Source organism: Hypomesus nipponensis, chromosome 4 (genome assembly GCF_054491055.1).
Source record: "Hypomesus nipponensis isolate SF chromosome 4, ASM5449105v1, whole genome shotgun sequence".
NCBI lineage: Eukaryota > Metazoa > Chordata > Actinopteri > Osmeriformes > Osmeridae > Hypomesus > Hypomesus nipponensis.
In genome coordinates, this window is record NC_140364.1 from 7,416,110 (window position 1) to 7,431,828 (window position 15,719).

The following is a 15,719-nucleotide window of genomic DNA, read 5'->3' on the forward strand; positions in this document are numbered from 1 at the left end:
CTTTTCAACGAGGACACTGAAGCCTTTCATTATGTCTTCATGAAAAACATAATGACATAATTAAAATAAATGTATGTGAAAAAACAATTGTCTCGCGTTTTTAGTGAGTGGAGACTTGAGATAGTCTTAGAACAACTATTTGTAGCCTACGTTTTAGTATAATTTACGCTTGAATCATATAGATCACATTGGCTTTACATCGCCTAGCACTTTCTTAAGTTGAGAAAACCATCAAATTTAAAGTTGTTAGGTCCAGAAATATATATATATGTTTGTTTTTCCTCAGAAAGCACCAATGTTATTGAGTTGCCGTAGAATATTCGTAAACAGTACGTACATCCAACATCTCGTGCGTCATCAGAATCAGTTACACCGTAGGACACACGGCCTTCTCCCATTTTAAGGGGATCTGAAGAGTCAAGAAGGTCATATAATTTTTTACTTTATGCAAAATATCAAAACAGCGCAAAGGTTTGAGAAAGAACCTGCCAAGTAATCTTTACTTGCCTAATTGATTTATCGTCAATAAAAAAAAAACAGCGTTACCCGCATGCTATATAACACCGTGCGCATTGTGTTTGCTCACAACAGGACCGAAGCGAAGGCACAGCACGCGCTCGTAACAGAGAAGTGAAGACTAGAAGTGGCTGCATCGGACTATACATCATTTTTGCGCACGCTTCAGTAGCCTGTATGGAGATGACATCCTTCCCCTAGGTGTAACTCTGAGCTCTGATTTAAGTTGCGTTAAGGAAACAATTTAAGACAATATTTAGGCGTATCTGAATTATTTGTAGTTTTTAGTTTTTCTCCAATTTACCATAAATAATTTCACGTGTTTTCTCTGAGAAGAAGACTCGTTTAAAGCTGAACAGTTGTGCGCAACAGCTTGCTGCATCATGAAATTACTTCTGCCACTTGTAATAGCTTTTCTTGCTATCGCCCAAATTTTTTGTGAGGAAGTTGGTCCTAAAGAAGATCTTGATTACTGGACGAACAGCAATCAAATTGAGGTACATGATGTAGACTAATGTTACAAAAAATGTTTGTCATTTGTGCTGCGTTACGGTCTTGGTAAATTAATTCATAAACTATTACTTTTGTGGTATGGAAACATAACTGCCAAAAAAAAAAATTATGACATGGAAACCCTCTTCCTTAGTTGTAAAAAAACTGAGGCATGATTGTATGACCGGTACATTTATGTAGTGGATATCACCTGTTTGAGGAGTTTGGTCACATTTTTACGCGTACTTTTCCATGTAGGCTATTATAATGCACATTTAAAGCACATGTTTAGGAATGGATTGCTCAATCAATGGAAGATACAGTAATGTAAACTCACTGTCCAAGACTAGAGCTAATGTACATTTTGTGCACGTTCAATATTTGACATTGCGGGTTGGGCGACTGCCAAGTATCCCGTCGGCTCGTTTTCTCATGCAAGTCAGATTGGAACCATTCACAAGATATATACGGATTGACTCGTCCCTGAGGTGCATATATGGCATTTTACAAGCGCCTAGGATAAATGGCCACCTTAATGCATACAGAAACATTAGCCGTCATGGTCTTTGAGTATACTGCTGATTCTATAAATACTTTGCATGAGATAAGAATAGAATCATATTACAAAAGTTCATATTTGGTAAGTGTCTAATATTGGTAATTATGTAGTCTATTAAAAAAAATCATACTACATTCGGCCGTTATAACCAGCGGGCGCACACTACCCAGCTAACAGCCCAATTAAATCTCATAAGTTGTTTTTTTCTCCTCATGCAGGACAATTGGCTTTCAACTGACCCGTTCAGAGAGATACTGCGGAGAATGACCAGGAAACCTCGGCCCCATCAATTCTTCGGGCTGATGGGGAAACGTTCCTCGGGTAAAAGCATCTTATTGAGTGGTCTGTCTCGTCCTGCCTTTCCACGCTTTATGATATATCTCATTAGTATACCTTGCATACAATGTTTTCATTTAATAGTTACGTGTCGGAATAGCTGTTTTCAACTAGTGTTTAACTTTAGGCACTTTTTATGTGCACCTGACCTGCGCGTAATGAAAACGAATATCCACGTTTTTTCTACGAAGGGTTTTCATTTCTTCTTTTCCTCTTTTTCAGCAAATGCACAGATAACCCGCAAACGTAAGTGTTAAACTTTTTGGATGTCTCTGCTATAGGTTCCTGTAAATCCTTCTAAAAGTAAAACGAGTTAGAGAATACTAAGATTGCATCATGTTAAGGGGGTTGAGTCAAATTTAAGGTCTATTGTGAACTAATTGCATTAAATAAAACAGAACTGTCAGGTCAGATGTGATGGTGGTCATTTGTGTTGTTACCACAGGCAGGTGTTGGGTTTCATAGTGGCAACCCCCCTCCCCATGTGGTCCACAAGAGCTTCATCCATCCTGGTTGGGGTTGAAAGCTGTTCTCTCATAGGCTATTATCATCAAAGGCCAGCAGGGCATCTTTTCCATGGGAGCCAGTTGTACAGCCCTCTAGCTTAACCAAGAATTATGTAATAGTAACCGTTAAATAATGGTAAGTTCATGTTGTTTAAGAATTAATTTGGAAACCTTTTACTAATTAAATCTCAGCCCACGCAGTTATTGCAACGTTTGAACTATCAATGCCTTGAAGACCACTGTCCTTTGTCTCCAATGGTCAGCAAAGACAGAGAATGGTGGGGTGTGGGGGGTTGGATGAGAGAGGCATAATGGGCGGGATATTTCTCTCTTAATCGAATTTTGTAAATGATTTTTCCAGTCAGCAATGCAGTGTAGTGTAAATAAACGTATCTGGTTTATACGCATAGACGGAGCCTTTATTACAGGCATGCCTGTAAATCACTCATCATTAAAGCAGAGTGAGAGTGCTTCGATCAATGCCCCAAGGACATTTAGGAGTTAAATTGAATTGTTTACGTTGGAGATGGAAAGATATCCCTGGCACACAGCTTCTTTCTATTATCTTCTAATAAAAGGATTAACCACTTAAAAACCTTGCTTTCAAAAGGGAGGGAAACTGTAAATAATATGCCTGAGGGGTTAAAACAAGGGTTGTTTAGTAGGTTATAGATCCCCCTCCTGGGGTTCCTCTGATTGAATACCACTTACGGAGGAGTGGGGGTGGGTTGGTGTTACAGCTATCCATGATAGCTTCACTTCAATAAGTCTGATTGTTCATTCAGGATATTCCCTTGGGTCTCTCTGGATGTTCATAAACACCCCCACCCCTCCTTCCCCCATCCCCATTTTACATTCCATTACTGGGATTGAAAGGGGCGACACTCAGTCTGTGACGCAAGCGTAGAACCCCATGAACGTGCCTCACGTCACATGTACAGGATGTATATTCTCCAAAGGAATGTTTTTTTCTGTCTTACATGCTCACAATCCCTCGCAAACGTGCAAATGTCATTACCAAGCAGGGAAAAGACAACAACAACAAAATCACAGTAAAGTGCCCTTAAAATCATCAAACATCAACCATGGGTTGGTTAAAGCTCTGTGGTAGAGCATTTGATTGCAGATCTAAAGGTTGCAGGTTCCTTGTCCTCTCTGTACATCGCTTTGGTTAGAAGCGTCTGCTATATTATATCATCTGCAGCCAATCTGCAACCTGTAGACCAGAGGCCTGATTACTATTAAAAAAATACTGGCCTAAATAAATAATATTATCTTAAGTTGGGTGTCCACATCCACGTCAATGTCCACGTCAATGTCGAGATTTCTGAACCTTGATGAACAGATAAATTCATGCGAGGAAAGCAAGCAAATCTCCCCGATCTAACTGGCTTTCATTGTCACTGTCATTGGTGGCATTAATCTTTCTCATTTTTCTGTTCTCAGGGCATAAACTGAACTCCTTTGTGGGACTGATGGGGAAAAGGAGCCAGGAAGAACCTGGTAAAACCATATTTTACACACGATCAACATCAAGGAACAACGTATAGTATGTTAGGTCCAAATAACCCGTGTATTCATCTATTCACTTCAGACTTGTATGGCAGAACGTTAAGGCCAATAAAAAGAAAATCTAAATATAAAACAAAGAACATACATTTATATTATGTACTATTCTGGCAGACTGATAGGTAAATATTGTGTACCTGAGGGGATGCATATAGCTCAGTGGTAGAGAAGTTGACTGCAGATCAAGGTCAGAGGTCACAGGTGTAGTTGCTTCTGTACATCGCATCGGGTAAAAAAAAAAAAGTAAATTGAAAAACATTACATAGAGCACTAAACATTAACAAACTCTTTCTTTGACTGCAGATTCTTATGAGTGGAACACAATACAGAACTTGGACAATCGTCGCTGACCAGTTCTTGGAAGTTGGTGTGCTTCTCATCCAGTCTTTACTCAAAAGTGAAAATGGGGTTCCTTGATGCTGTTTTTTTTCCTCCAAAATATATATAGTTGGTTTATAAATTGTAAGTCAAAAAAAAAAAAAAACATTTTCACATTGTGGTGATGTAGCAGTACTATCTATACCTGTGCCGATTTGATTTGTCCAGGGACGAAGGGAGGGGAAGGGGGGGCATGAGTTCAATCTGATACCAACCCCGAGCAGAAGTATGTTTATTAGATGTCAATTAGCATAATTTGCCATTTCACAGAGAAACTACTATTGTCGTGGACCATCAAAGCAAAGCTCTACCGCGGGGTGTGTTGAAAATTGCACTGCCAATCTCAATGTATTGTGCCTCATAATTGTTTAATCATTACCGATTGTTCTGTAAATACACACAATCTGAAACAGACCGACTACTGTCAGGGCATATTCTCATTTCAATTCCGAGTGACTTTAAATCTACTGTCATGTTTTAAACCAAGATGTATGGTGTGATATGACAGAATACTTGTGTGTGATAGTGGCTTGATATATTAAAATTATTTTCTTTATTGGTTGAATGTAATTTTTTTAATAAGTGACTCTTTAAAATATGGCACAGGTACATTCTGCATTGTAATACACAGTAGATATGCTATGGAGGTGGGAGCCCTCTGGTGGACAGTACAGCCAGAAAGTGGGCTTGACTTAAGTCAAGTTGTCAGCAAAAACGTCTGATAGACAGAATTGAGTCACTGCGTGATAGTCTTCACAGATTACTTTATTTGGTTCAAATTGAATTGATTAGATTTTGTACAGATCATTCAATTCAATAATGTAGCAGTGTACACACACACACACAGCACAAGTGTGTCACTCTGTTTAATAGAGCATTAATGGGTTAGCAACAGCCGCCATGACTCAGATGAGTGCAGCAAGCAAACAAAAAAGGCTGTTGTAGTCAGAAGGCCTTCAACAATGTCCAGGTCTCCCATTCCTTACATAAAGGAGTTGCTCTTGATAAAAACTAAACTAATGAGAGTTACAACACACTGCAGCTAGGCAGTCTTGCATCGGTGAAAGAGGGGATTGTAAGGGGCAGGATGGACAGCTGCCGTTCAAGTAGAGGCACGGTTGGGTCACTGGTCCTTCTGGTCCTTCTCTGACGTGTAGAAGGACAGGGTTCTGGCCGAGGGGTCAGTTGCATTGATCCAGCGGGGCATCCAGTAGTGGGACAGCCAGTCGGAACGACCTGGGAAGTGCTTCTCAAAGATCTGCCTGTAGTGATAGGCCTCTTTGGTCTTCGGGGTGAGGTGGGAAAATATTTTGGGTGCCTTCTCAAGCTGGGAGTCGTTAACCTTGTTATACAGAGACAACATATAGTAAGAGGCTTGTAAACAACAGCGTATGTTTTTGATGCATGTGTTATCAAGAATGTATACCTCAGACTCTAGGTGGTCTTGCAGGCTGGTGTACCAAGACTTCTTCAAGGACGTCAGACCGTCACTGAAGGCTTCCTTGCGTCTCCACAGGATGTCCTCTGGAATCAGGTTCAGTCCTTTGAACGAGTCCCTTAGAAGGTGCTTCTCCACACCATCCTGGTCAAGCAGAATGTACAATACAGTCAATTAACACTGGTATCAAGGTCTCAACAACATGCTACCTTCCATCTTGCTAGTGTCTTGTACCATTTCTTCACCGATAAATTAAATATTGGTGAAAAAGTAGGGTGTGGATGAGGACACTAACCTTGGGAGTCCTCATTTCTTCAGGTAGGGAGAGGTAGTAAGCAGTAAACCTGTGGTCCAGGAATGGCACTCTGAGCTCCAGACTGGAAACAGAGAGGAAAGGGAGAGCAAGAGGAAATACTTGATTAATGGATTGATTACTTGATGGTCAAATAAATAATGAATGAAAGGATAGGGATCAAACAGATGGCCTTATGGGTGGATGGACACCTAAGCTAACATAACTTTACCCGTGTGCAGCAGTGGTGCGGTCAGCCCGTAGTGCGTCAAACAAGTAGAGCTCTTCCAACAGACGGACACTGTCCTCCGCTGCTGCCTTGGAGTTGGGTGCCTGGAATGAGAACCACCATGAGCATATTGACCTACTGCCTCCTACAGACCAGTGGATAACAGAATACACGGTTACAAGCTGCGTGCCTTATGAAAGTAGATGTATCCTTGCGTTAGCTCATCTGATCCTTCACCAGAGAAGATGACCACGCTGTCCGTCTTCTCCCGGATGTATTTTGACACCAGGAACATGCCTATAGAGACAGCATAGAAAAATAAGGTGGGGGTTGGGGGAGTGGACAATAATATGTCTTTCCTGTTTTGTGTTCCTGGTTTTCTTGCGTAGTGTTTTAATGCCACCTAGAGGACAATACACACATGTACTATTCCATTATAATCAAACAAGACAAATAAGATAGTTGGTTTGTCTGTTACAACCATTACAACAAACATTAAAGGCCAGCCCAGCAATTACAAAATTTGTTGGCTCATTTACCTCTTCAGATTTTGCCCCAAACCAACTTAATTCACCCGAAGCACAGGACAACATATGAGATGTAGGACTACTTAGTGCAAAAAGCCCTCGTCTGCTCTGTTTCCATGACAATGGGACACCGAATTCTCTCACCAACTGAGGCTCGTACGGTGGTGATGTCATAGGTCTCCAGGTGGAGAATGACTTCGTCCACAGCTCGAAGGCCCTCCTCTGCAGTGAAGTTCACCTCATGATGCTCGCTGCCAATATGAGCCGCCACCTATTGGGCCAATCCCCCCAAACAAAAGCTGTTATCTGAAGGTAGGACAGGTGGAACCTTTTCATAACCGAGGTTTGATGAAAGGGTTTTACCTTGCGAGCAGCCAGGATATCTGGACTATCCTCAGCCCCAATGGCAAATGTCTGGATGGGGTATTTTAACTTCTCCTCTTTGGATAGTTTCACAAGCGTTGCTGCAACCAGGCTGGAATCAAGGCCACCTAAAAAAAGATTATTTGCAACGCATGTTCAAGTTAGAACATATCTGATGTCAACAGCTGAATGAATGGCTACAGAAAAGTCTGGAAGGGCCATTGTACCAGACAGAAGACATCCAATTCTCCTATGAGCCATTAGGCGTTTCCGCACAGCATTCTCAAACAAAGTCCGAATGTTGCTCTTCACAGTGTCGTTGTCAAAACCTGCAGAAGGAACAGCAGGACCATAGCGTCATACAAAAGGCCTGTTTGTACCAAACATGGCAGAATACAACAGAAATAACTCAAAGATTTACATTGTGTGTATTGTAGCAAACCTAGGGAAACAGACCAGCCAATCCAGCACAGAGGGCTGGTCCATAGGCTTAGATTGGGGGAAGTGATAGAGGGAGTCTATTTGCCTGTTCAAGTATTGCAGCCACTTGGCACATGGCACTGGTCACACCTGCAGCCCATCAGGTGATCAGGGGAGGGCATTAAGAGAGCCAGTCCAAGACCGCATAAGAGGAGAGTGAGGAACTAAGGACCAGGGAGGCAACCCTGCAGGAGTGTTGTTCAGGAAGGAAATCGGCTGGGCAAAGGACTGACCTCTCTCTCTCTCTCTGCTCTAAACTGGTGATGGGGGAAACAAAGCTTTCTGAAGCAACAAGCTATTTGAAACAATTGTGTCAAAAAAGTATTGCTTTTTCGAAGCGTTTGATACATCTTCTCCATTGGGACATCTGCTGGTCAGTTCATGGTATGGCGACTGTATCAAGAGATAAAAGGAATCGAGTGACGTCAAGTCCTCGAGACGTTAGTCTCACAATTGTTATTAATTTGATAAATAAACGTTGTGACAAATGATTCGATGTGCAAGTGTCAAAAATAAGTTATCATATCTTGTTGTATAAACAACATAACGTCTTTGCTATTTTACATAACATTTATTTTTAGGTTCTGATAGCATTAATCACATTTACAGCTAGGTTGAGTAAGGGCTCATGGTAGGAGCGCTGCCTGTCAGTCCGAGATAGTGAGATTGCATCCTCGGACCTCGTTTAGTGGAAGCATAATTAATACATTATTATTTGATGATGTAGGCTAGCAGCTAAGGTTTTGGAACATGTTTTTGCAACTGGGAAAGGGATGGCCACATTTGAAGGCTGGCAAAATTTGAGAAAGATGTATGTGCTTGTGTACACCTACTCTCTCACATCTGTATCTCTGGCTCTGTCAATGAATATTCTATAGTGTCTGTAAATATGTCTCCTCTATAACCTACGAATATTAATGATTTCTGATCTTCTGAGCGTTTGAATAAAACACTGTTTGTCTCTGATCCTATTACACTGTCGTACGACACTCAGCTGCAACTGAAGCTTTGACGGGTGATCACATGTTTTTTGCCAATTTGAAGCCACGCTCGACACTTTTGTATTGGTACCCATTGCTTCAAAAGTCGATAACGCTTTGTGAGCACGGCTTTGAGCCGAACATCCCTACTCTAAAACTCCCACAGGACAACACCGCATGAAGGCTGACAAGACCCCAGACGGGAAGAATCCTGAGTTCCAGTTTGTCCCACTACCCTTTTCCCGACATCAGTTATTAAAGGACACTTTATGTTACAGCTACATGTCTCTAAGTCTCATATTTAATAGTGAATCTGGCTTTCAAGTCCCATGGGTTGCTACAGTATGCAGTACCTGAAGAAAGACTCTCCACACTGTCATAGATGGCATGTTTGGGTACATCAGAGCAGCAGTGGAAGCGGGTCATCTGAAGGGACTCCACCTTCCCAGAAGGCTTCAGGTTGAACTCCTCAATGTGGCCCGGGAGGAAAGGAGTGATCTTAGCAGGACTGGACATGGAGTGAGTGATCTGGGTCAGGCCTGTGGAATGTACACATGAACAGAAAAGTTGATACAATTTTGGGGGGGACTTGCAAAACATTTATCAGACCACAGCTACAGAAATATACAGCACTGCCTCCTCTTTATAGACAAGTTACCACAACCTGATCGTTCTGGAAAGGGCAAGTCAGTCACACTTAAATAAGTCACTAAACACCTAAACCCAGAGTTAAAACCCTGTGAGTTATGAGGATGCGGGAAAAAGATGAACTTGGGGTGTTTAGTTACTTAAATTCAAGTTACAGTTGTTCAGATACTGGTGCAAAACTGCAGATAACAAAACCAGCTACCTTTGGCCTCGGAGCAGACTGCCAGAAACCCGTTGTCCGTCAGAAGTTTGAACATGGGACGCACACCATACGTGTCCCTCCCCAGACAGACCTTCCTGTTGGCGGTGTCGAGCAGCACAAAGGCAAACACTCCGTCCAGCAGGGAAGCCATCTTCTGGATGCCAAACCTGTCGTAGAGGTGGAGCAAGACCTCACCGTCCACGTTAGTCTGGCAGTCAAATTCAAACTGCTTCTTCAGCTGGAAAATAAGAAAATGGGAAGGAGAACAGAACATAAGCTTGTGAGAAAGCTGGATAATTTAATAATGATGATACAATTTTTTTTTCGTGTGTTGTAAAACATTTGAAAAGGGTTAGGGTTAGTAACTTGAACTACTTCCCTACCATATGGTGGTTGTAAATCTCCCCATTGTAGCACAGCCACAAGAACGGAAACTTCTTGATGCGGAGCGGCTGCATTCCATAGAGTGGGTCCACAATTGCCAACCGATGAAACCCAAAGCAGCAGTTTGTGTAGCCGTTAACATTCTCAAAACGAAAAGCATCAGGACCTCTATGGGAAATCTTCATGGCATTGTTGCACTGGACTGACAGACACTCATCGCTGCCAAACAAAGCCCATATTCCGCACATTTTGAGTCTGGAATAGGAAATAGACATGTTATTGGGTGGGGCTGCAATGAACTTAGATAACTTTAATTGCTTGTGTTATGTTATCGACAATTGCATCAGAAAATCTGATGCAATTGTCCCCTATTAAGTACGCCTGACTACTATTATTAAACGATTCGGCAGCCTACTCATCACAGACTCACGTGTGATTTAATTCATTACTGGACAATAATAAACATATTTGGTGTATTATTTATTGTATATAAGTCTACCAACTCCATTATCTACGTACAACTTGCCCTAATACAAATATTTTGTAACGAAAATAAATAAAACTGCAATCCCCTACCTTGCGCGTGGACTAATCCCTTCAGTGATGGACTGATATAACGCTTTTTGATTTTAACAATGTATCACAAGGTTTCACTAATGCCACAAGAATTACCCTCCACCCAAAGACGTTTTCATTTCCGTAATCCGCGGAAGTGATGCAACGAATCGGATCGCAGCTCTTTAGAGAGGCTTGGTTTTACACTCCCAGTCACATCTACGTCACAAACTACATTAGCAACAAACGGAGGGGAGAAAAAGGAGCAGAAGATGATGTCTATGGATGCTGCGGTGTGACCTGACCATAGACTTATATAGTAAGGACCTGAAATAAATAAAGCCTTTCATTAAAAGTGCTGTCAGGTGGAGTTAAAAAAAAGGAAATAATGACAATAACCACCCATGCCATTTCAGTAAGGATAAAGCTGGCATCCTCGGGCATCTGTTGCAAGGCCTCTGTTAAGTACGCAAGTTATCCTAAATGATGGATATTATACTGTATCCAACATGAGCATGACACACAGGTTTTATGGCTTGTAATCATTTGAAAAGCAGAGTGGCAAGTTAGCCCGAGACTAAATAAAAAAAGAAATAAATAAAAGCTTTTTTGGTGTTTAATGGTATTTTTGGTGGAAGTGCTGATCAAACCAAAGCTTTGTAGCACTACTTAAAGATGTAGTACTTATTACATGTTTCTAAATCAAACCTGCAGCCAGAATAAAAGACTAATGACAATAATCATGCGGGATAGTTAAGAGGTTGAAAGGCAGTTCCTCAGCATCCTGTTGGTCCAAGTTTGATCTAGGCAGGCTTGACACCAAGGCTGTTTGCACTCCAGTCAGAAGGCTACAACAATGTCCATGTCTCCCAACACTTACATGAACCCACACAGAACAGGAGTTGCTCTTGATAAAAACGAAATTGATTAGCGCTGCAGCTAGGCAGTCTTCCATCGGTGAAAGAGGGGATTGTAAGGGGCAGGATGGACAGCTGCCGTTCAAGTAGAGGCACGGTTGGGTCACTGGTCCTTCTGGTCCTTCTCTGACGTGTAGAAGGACAGGGTTCTGGCCGAGGGGTCAGTTGCATTGATCCAGCGGGGCATCCAGTAGTGGGACAGCCAGTCGGAACGACCTGGGAAGTGCTTCTCAAAGATCTGCCTGTAGTGATAGGCCTCTTTGGTCTTCGGGGTGAGGTGGGAAAATATTTTGGGTGCCTTCTCAAGCTGGGAGTCGTTAACCTTGTTATACAGAGACAACATATAGTAAGAGGCTTGTAAACAACAGCGTATGTTTTTGATGCATGTGTTATCAAGAATGTATACCTCAGACTCTAGGTGGTCTTGCAGGCTGGTGTACCAAGACTTCTTCAAGGACGTCAGACCGTCACTGAAGGCTTCCTTGCGTCTCCACAGGATGTCCTCTGGAATCAGGTTCAGTCCTTTGAACGAGTCCCTTAGAAGGTGCTTCTCCACACCATCCTGGTCAAGCAGAATGTACAATACAGTCAATCAACACTGGCATCAAGGTCTCAACAACATGCTACCTTCCATCTTGCTAGTGTCTTGTACCATTTCTTCACCCCAAAACATGGATAAAGTAAGTATTGGTGAAAAAGTAGGGCGTGGATGAGGACACTAACCTTGGGAGTCCTCATTTCTTCAGGTAGGGAGAGGTAGTATGCAGTAAACCTGTGGTCCAGGAATGGCACTCTGAGCTCCAGACTGGAAACAGAGAGGAAAGGGAGAGCAAGAGGATATACTTGATTAATGGATTGATTACTTGATGGTCAAATAAATAATGAATGGAACGATAGGGATCAAACAGATGGCCTTATGGATGGATGGACACCTAAGCTAACATAACCTTACCCATGTGCAGCAGTGGTGCGGTCAGCCCGTAGTGCGTCAAACAAGTAGAGCTCTTCCAACAGACGGACACTGTCCTCCGCTGCTGCCTTGGAGTTGGGTGCCTGGAATGAGAACCACCATGAGCATATTGACCTACTGCCTCCTACAGACCAGTGGATAACAGAATACACGGTTACAAGCTGCGTGCCTTATGAAAGTAGATGTATCCTTGCGTTAGCTCATCTGATCCTTCACCAGAGAAGATGACCACGCTGTCCGTCTTCTCCCGGATGTACTTTGACACCAGGTACATGCCTATAGAGACAGGATCAGAAGGAGAAAGTGGGGATGGGAAGGGTCAATAATGTGTCCCACCTGCTTCGCGTGGGTGTTTGTTGTCTTACATAGGAGTGTACGCCATCTTGAATGGAAAGCCCTTTTAACATTTATATCAGTAGGTCTAAACTAGTAGTGATTCAGATTTCACTAGTGGAAATTACAAAATGTAACAACAGCAGCAAAACAGCAACAACAGCAAAAAGTTAGTAGGTTTGTTTGTTCAAGTGTTACCATTACTATCAAACATTAAAGATAATTCCTTTTCCAATAGCTTATCCAGTCACTCCGGAAGGATGTGTCTATTGAATGGCTTTTAAACCAGACACACTAATCTACCCGGATTCCAGTCTGATTCAAATCAACCAATTGGAAGGAAAAGGAATGTAGCCTGCCTTAATTCAATGAGCTGAGGTCAGCAAGCACATGACATGTTAATGAAGTTCCAAATCTGATTTAGTCCCAAAAAAATTCAAGCCCTCGTCTGCTCTGTTTCCATGACAATGGGACACCGAATTCTCTCACCAACTGAGGCTCGTACGGTGGTGATGTCATAGGTCTCCAGGTGGAGAATGACTTCGTCCACAGCTCGAAGGCCCTCCTCTGCAGTGAAGTTCACCTCATGATGCTCGCTGCCAATATGAGCCGCCACCTATTGGGCCAATCCCCCCAAACAAAAGCTGTTATCTGAAGGTAGGACAGGTGGAACCTTTTCATAACCGAGGTTTGATGAAAGGGTTTTACCTTGCGAGCAGCCAGGATATCTGGACTATCCTCAGCCCCAATGGCAAATGTCTGGATGGGGTATTTTAACTTCTCCTCTTTGGATAGTTTCACAAGCGTTGCTGCAACCAGGCTGGAATCAAGGCCACCTAAAAAAAGATTATTTGCAACGCATGTTCAAGTTAGAACATATCTGATGTCAACAGCTGAATGAATGGCTACAGAAAAGTCTGGAAGGGCCATTGTACCAGACAGAAGACATCCAATTCTCCTATGAGCCATTAGGCGTTTCCGCACAGCATTCTCAAACAAAGTCCGAATGTTGCTCTTCACAGTGTCGTTGTCAAAACCTGCAGAGGGGACAGCAGGACCAAAGCGTCATACAAAAGGCCTGTTGTACCAAACATGGCAGAATACAACAGAAATAACTCAAAGATTTACATTGTGTATATGCAGTACCTGAAGAAAGACAATCCACACTGTCATAGATGGCATGTTTGGGTTCATCAGAGCAGCAGTGGAAGCGGGTCATCTGAAGGGACTCCACCTTCCCAGAAGGCTTCAGGTTGAACTCCTCAACGTGGCCCGGGAGGAAAGGAGTGATCTTAGCAGGACTGGACATGGAGTGAGTGATCTGGGTCAGGCCTGTGGAATGTACACATGAACAGAAAAGTTGATTATTTTTTTTTTTTTGGGGGGGGGGGGGGGGTGGGTCCAAACTTGATCAAAACATTGATCGAGTCACAGCTCAGAAATATAAAGTTCGGCAGCTCCCAGCTTCCAGAGAGGAAGCAGCTCTCTACAGAACCTGCCGAGCTTGAGTTCTGGAGAGGGGCAATACAGACACAGTAGTAACTAAACACCAAACTTCTGGTTGAGTTTAAACCCAAATTTTCATCGCTCAGCCATCTGACTGCAGAGTCAGATGGCTGAGCGGTGAGGGGGTCGGGATAGTAATCAGAAGGTTGCCGGATCGGAAAATATGATGGTGCGGCTAAACATGGAGTACGCAGGTAACAATGCAAAACTGCAGATAACAAAACCAGCTACCTTTGGCCTCGGAGCAGACTGCCAGAAACCCGTTGTCCGTCAGAAGTTTGAACATGGGACGCACACCATACGTGTCCCTCCCCAGACAGACCTTCCTGTTGGCGGTGTCGAGCAGCACAAAGGCAAACACGCCATCCAGCAGGGAAGCCATCTTCTGGATGCCAAACCTGTTGTACAGGTGGAGCAGGATCTCACCATCCACGTTAGTCTGGCAGTCAAATTCAAACTGCTTCTTCAGCTAAGAGTTGGAAAGGTGGAAGCAAAACAACATAACCTTGTGAAAAATCAGAATAATGAATGATTATTAGTACCAAATAAGGAGTTTGTAGAAAAGCACCATAAAATATATTTTTTATAACATGTACACTATAAGAACAAATTAAACCTAACAAACTTCCATTCTTGCCCTCAACTCATTAAAACAAGCAGAGTACTTTGAGCAACTTCCAGACAAATAGATTACTTCATGGTTTTCCTACCGTATGGTGGTTGTAAATCTCCCCATTGTAGCATAGCCACAAGAACGGAAACTTCTTGATGCGGAGCGGCTGCATTCCATAGAGTGGGTCCACAATTGCCAACCGATGAAACCCAAAGCAGCAGTTTGTGTAGCCGTTAACATTCTCAAAACGAAAAGCATCAGGACCTCTATGGGAAATCTTCATGGCATTGTTGCACTGGACTGACAGACACTCATCGCTGCCAAACAAAGCCCATATTCCGCACATTTTGAGTCTGGAATTAGATCGAGTGGTTTTCAGATTAGATACATACAGATAACCTATGTAGCTAGACGGGGCTGTAATCAACTGACATAACTTTAATTGGTTGTCATTTTTTTAATCTTAGCCCTTATCGGCCAACAAGAAAATCTGATCGTGTCATTTTAACTAGGCATATTATTAAAATATCCAGTAGCTTACTTATCTCAGACATTTTGAAACTTCTCATTCCCTACTTTCGTTAAAAGAGAGCCACGTGTTAAATAGTATTACATGTGTAACGACCATATGGTCCACGTGGCCGAGGCACTTCTTGGCATGCAAGGAAATGCTGGCGGATTGGATACTATTCCTACAGTCCTAATATACATAGATTTATATTATTATATACCCTATTTTAACATATTGAAAAACTGTCAAACCATACCTTGCGTGTGGACGAATCCCTTCAGAAATATTCTGATGTAATAATACCTACCAGACGTTTCCGGTTACAGCAACCGGTAAAGTAACGAATCGGATCACAGCTCTAATATAAAGGCGTGTTCAGCCTCTTGCATCAGCAACAGCCTCTTGCATCAGCAAC

At 42.5% G+C, this 15,719-nt stretch overlaps 3 protein-coding genes across 6 annotated transcripts; 1 reads left to right on the forward strand and 2 right to left on the reverse strand.

Annotated features, from left to right (window-relative positions):
- Positions 1 to 416: 416 nt before the first annotated feature.
- tac1 (tachykinin precursor 1) lies at positions 417 to 4,912 on the forward strand. The gene is made up of 5 exons (XM_084696077.1): positions 417 to 1,013; positions 1,786 to 1,888; positions 2,126 to 2,149; positions 3,856 to 3,912; positions 4,282 to 4,912. The coding sequence occupies exons 1-5, from the start codon at positions 900 to 902 to the stop codon at positions 4,326 to 4,328; spliced, it is 345 nt and encodes a 114-aa protein (XP_084552203.1). The 5' UTR covers positions 417 to 899; the 3' UTR covers positions 4,329 to 4,912.
- A 191-nt stretch (positions 4,913 to 5,103) lies between these two features.
- On the reverse strand, positions 5,104 to 10,619 carry asns (asparagine synthetase). Of its 3 annotated transcripts, XM_084696073.1 has the most exons (12): positions 10,476 to 10,619; positions 9,899 to 10,154; positions 9,516 to 9,753; positions 9,019 to 9,204; positions 7,433 to 7,534; positions 7,206 to 7,333; positions 6,987 to 7,113; positions 6,506 to 6,612; positions 6,319 to 6,419; positions 6,090 to 6,171; positions 5,783 to 5,938; positions 5,104 to 5,698 (listed from the first exon to the last, which is right to left on the reverse strand). In XM_084696073.1, exons 2-12 carry the CDS (start codon positions 10,145 to 10,147, stop codon positions 5,480 to 5,482), a joined length of 1,695 nt encoding a protein of 564 aa, XP_084552199.1. In that variant the 5' UTR covers positions 10,148 to 10,154; positions 10,476 to 10,619; the 3' UTR covers positions 5,104 to 5,479. The 3 variants fall into 3 exon arrangements, with proteins under 3 accessions (XP_084552199.1, XP_084552198.1, XP_084552200.1); XM_084696072.1 differs by lacking the exon at positions 10,476 to 10,619 and having other exon boundaries at positions 9,899 to 10,231; XM_084696074.1 differs by lacking the exons at positions 5,104 to 5,698; positions 10,476 to 10,619 and having other exon boundaries at positions 5,796 to 5,985; positions 6,066 to 6,171.
- Positions 10,620 to 11,052: 433 nt separating this feature from the next.
- On the reverse strand, positions 11,053 to 15,705 carry LOC146295268 (asparagine synthetase [glutamine-hydrolyzing]-like). 2 transcript variants are annotated; one of them, XM_084696075.1, is made up of 12 exons: positions 15,561 to 15,705; positions 14,891 to 15,146; positions 14,412 to 14,649; positions 13,821 to 14,006; positions 13,610 to 13,711; positions 13,383 to 13,510; positions 13,164 to 13,290; positions 12,511 to 12,617; positions 12,324 to 12,424; positions 12,095 to 12,176; positions 11,778 to 11,933; positions 11,053 to 11,693 (listed from the first exon to the last, which is right to left on the reverse strand). In XM_084696075.1, the coding sequence occupies exons 2-12, from the start codon at positions 15,137 to 15,139 to the stop codon at positions 11,475 to 11,477; spliced, it is 1,695 nt and encodes a 564-aa protein (XP_084552201.1). In that variant the 5' UTR covers positions 15,140 to 15,146; positions 15,561 to 15,705; the 3' UTR covers positions 11,053 to 11,474. The 2 variants fall into 2 exon arrangements, with proteins under 2 accessions (XP_084552201.1, XP_084552202.1); XM_084696076.1 differs by lacking the exon at positions 15,561 to 15,705 and adding an exon at positions 15,335 to 15,423.
- Positions 15,706 to 15,719: the final 14 nt, after the last annotated feature.

Bases quoted from the DNA above. Each gene is read 5' to 3' on its own strand.
- tac1 (XM_084696077.1), top strand. From the start codon at position 900: ATGAAATTACTTCTGCCACTTGTAATAGCTTTTCTTGCTATCGCCCAA. The intron at 1,889-2,125 runs GTAAAAGCATCT...CCTCTTTTTCAG, and splicing joins GATGGGGAAACGTTCCTCGG to CAAATGCACAGATAACCCGC. The intron at 3,913-4,281 runs GTAAAACCATAT...CTTTGACTGCAG, and splicing joins AAGGAGCCAGGAAGAACCTG to ATTCTTATGAGTGGAACACA.
- LOC146295268 (XM_084696075.1), bottom strand. From the start codon at position 15,139: ATGTGCGGAATATGGGCTTTGTTTGGCAGCGATGAGTGTCTGTCAGTC. The intron at 13,511-13,609 runs GTACAATGGCCC...ATCTTTTTTTAG, and splicing joins AATTGGATGTCTTCTGTCTG to GTGGCCTTGATTCCAGCCTG. The intron at 11,694-11,777 runs GTATACATTCTT...CTGTATAACAAG, and splicing joins AAGACCACCTAGAGTCTGAG to GTTAACGACTCCCAGCTTGA.
- asns (XM_084696072.1), bottom strand. From the start codon at position 10,174: ATGTCTATTTCCTATTCCAGACTCAAAATGTGCGGAATATGGGCTTTG. The intron at 6,613-6,986 runs GTGAGAGAATTC...CTGTCTCTATAG, and splicing joins CACCGTACGAGCCTCAGTTG to GCATGTTCCTGGTGTCAAAA. The intron at 5,699-5,782 runs GTATACATTCTT...CTGTATAACAAG, and splicing joins AAGACCACCTAGAGTCTGAG to GTTAACGACTCCCAGCTTGA.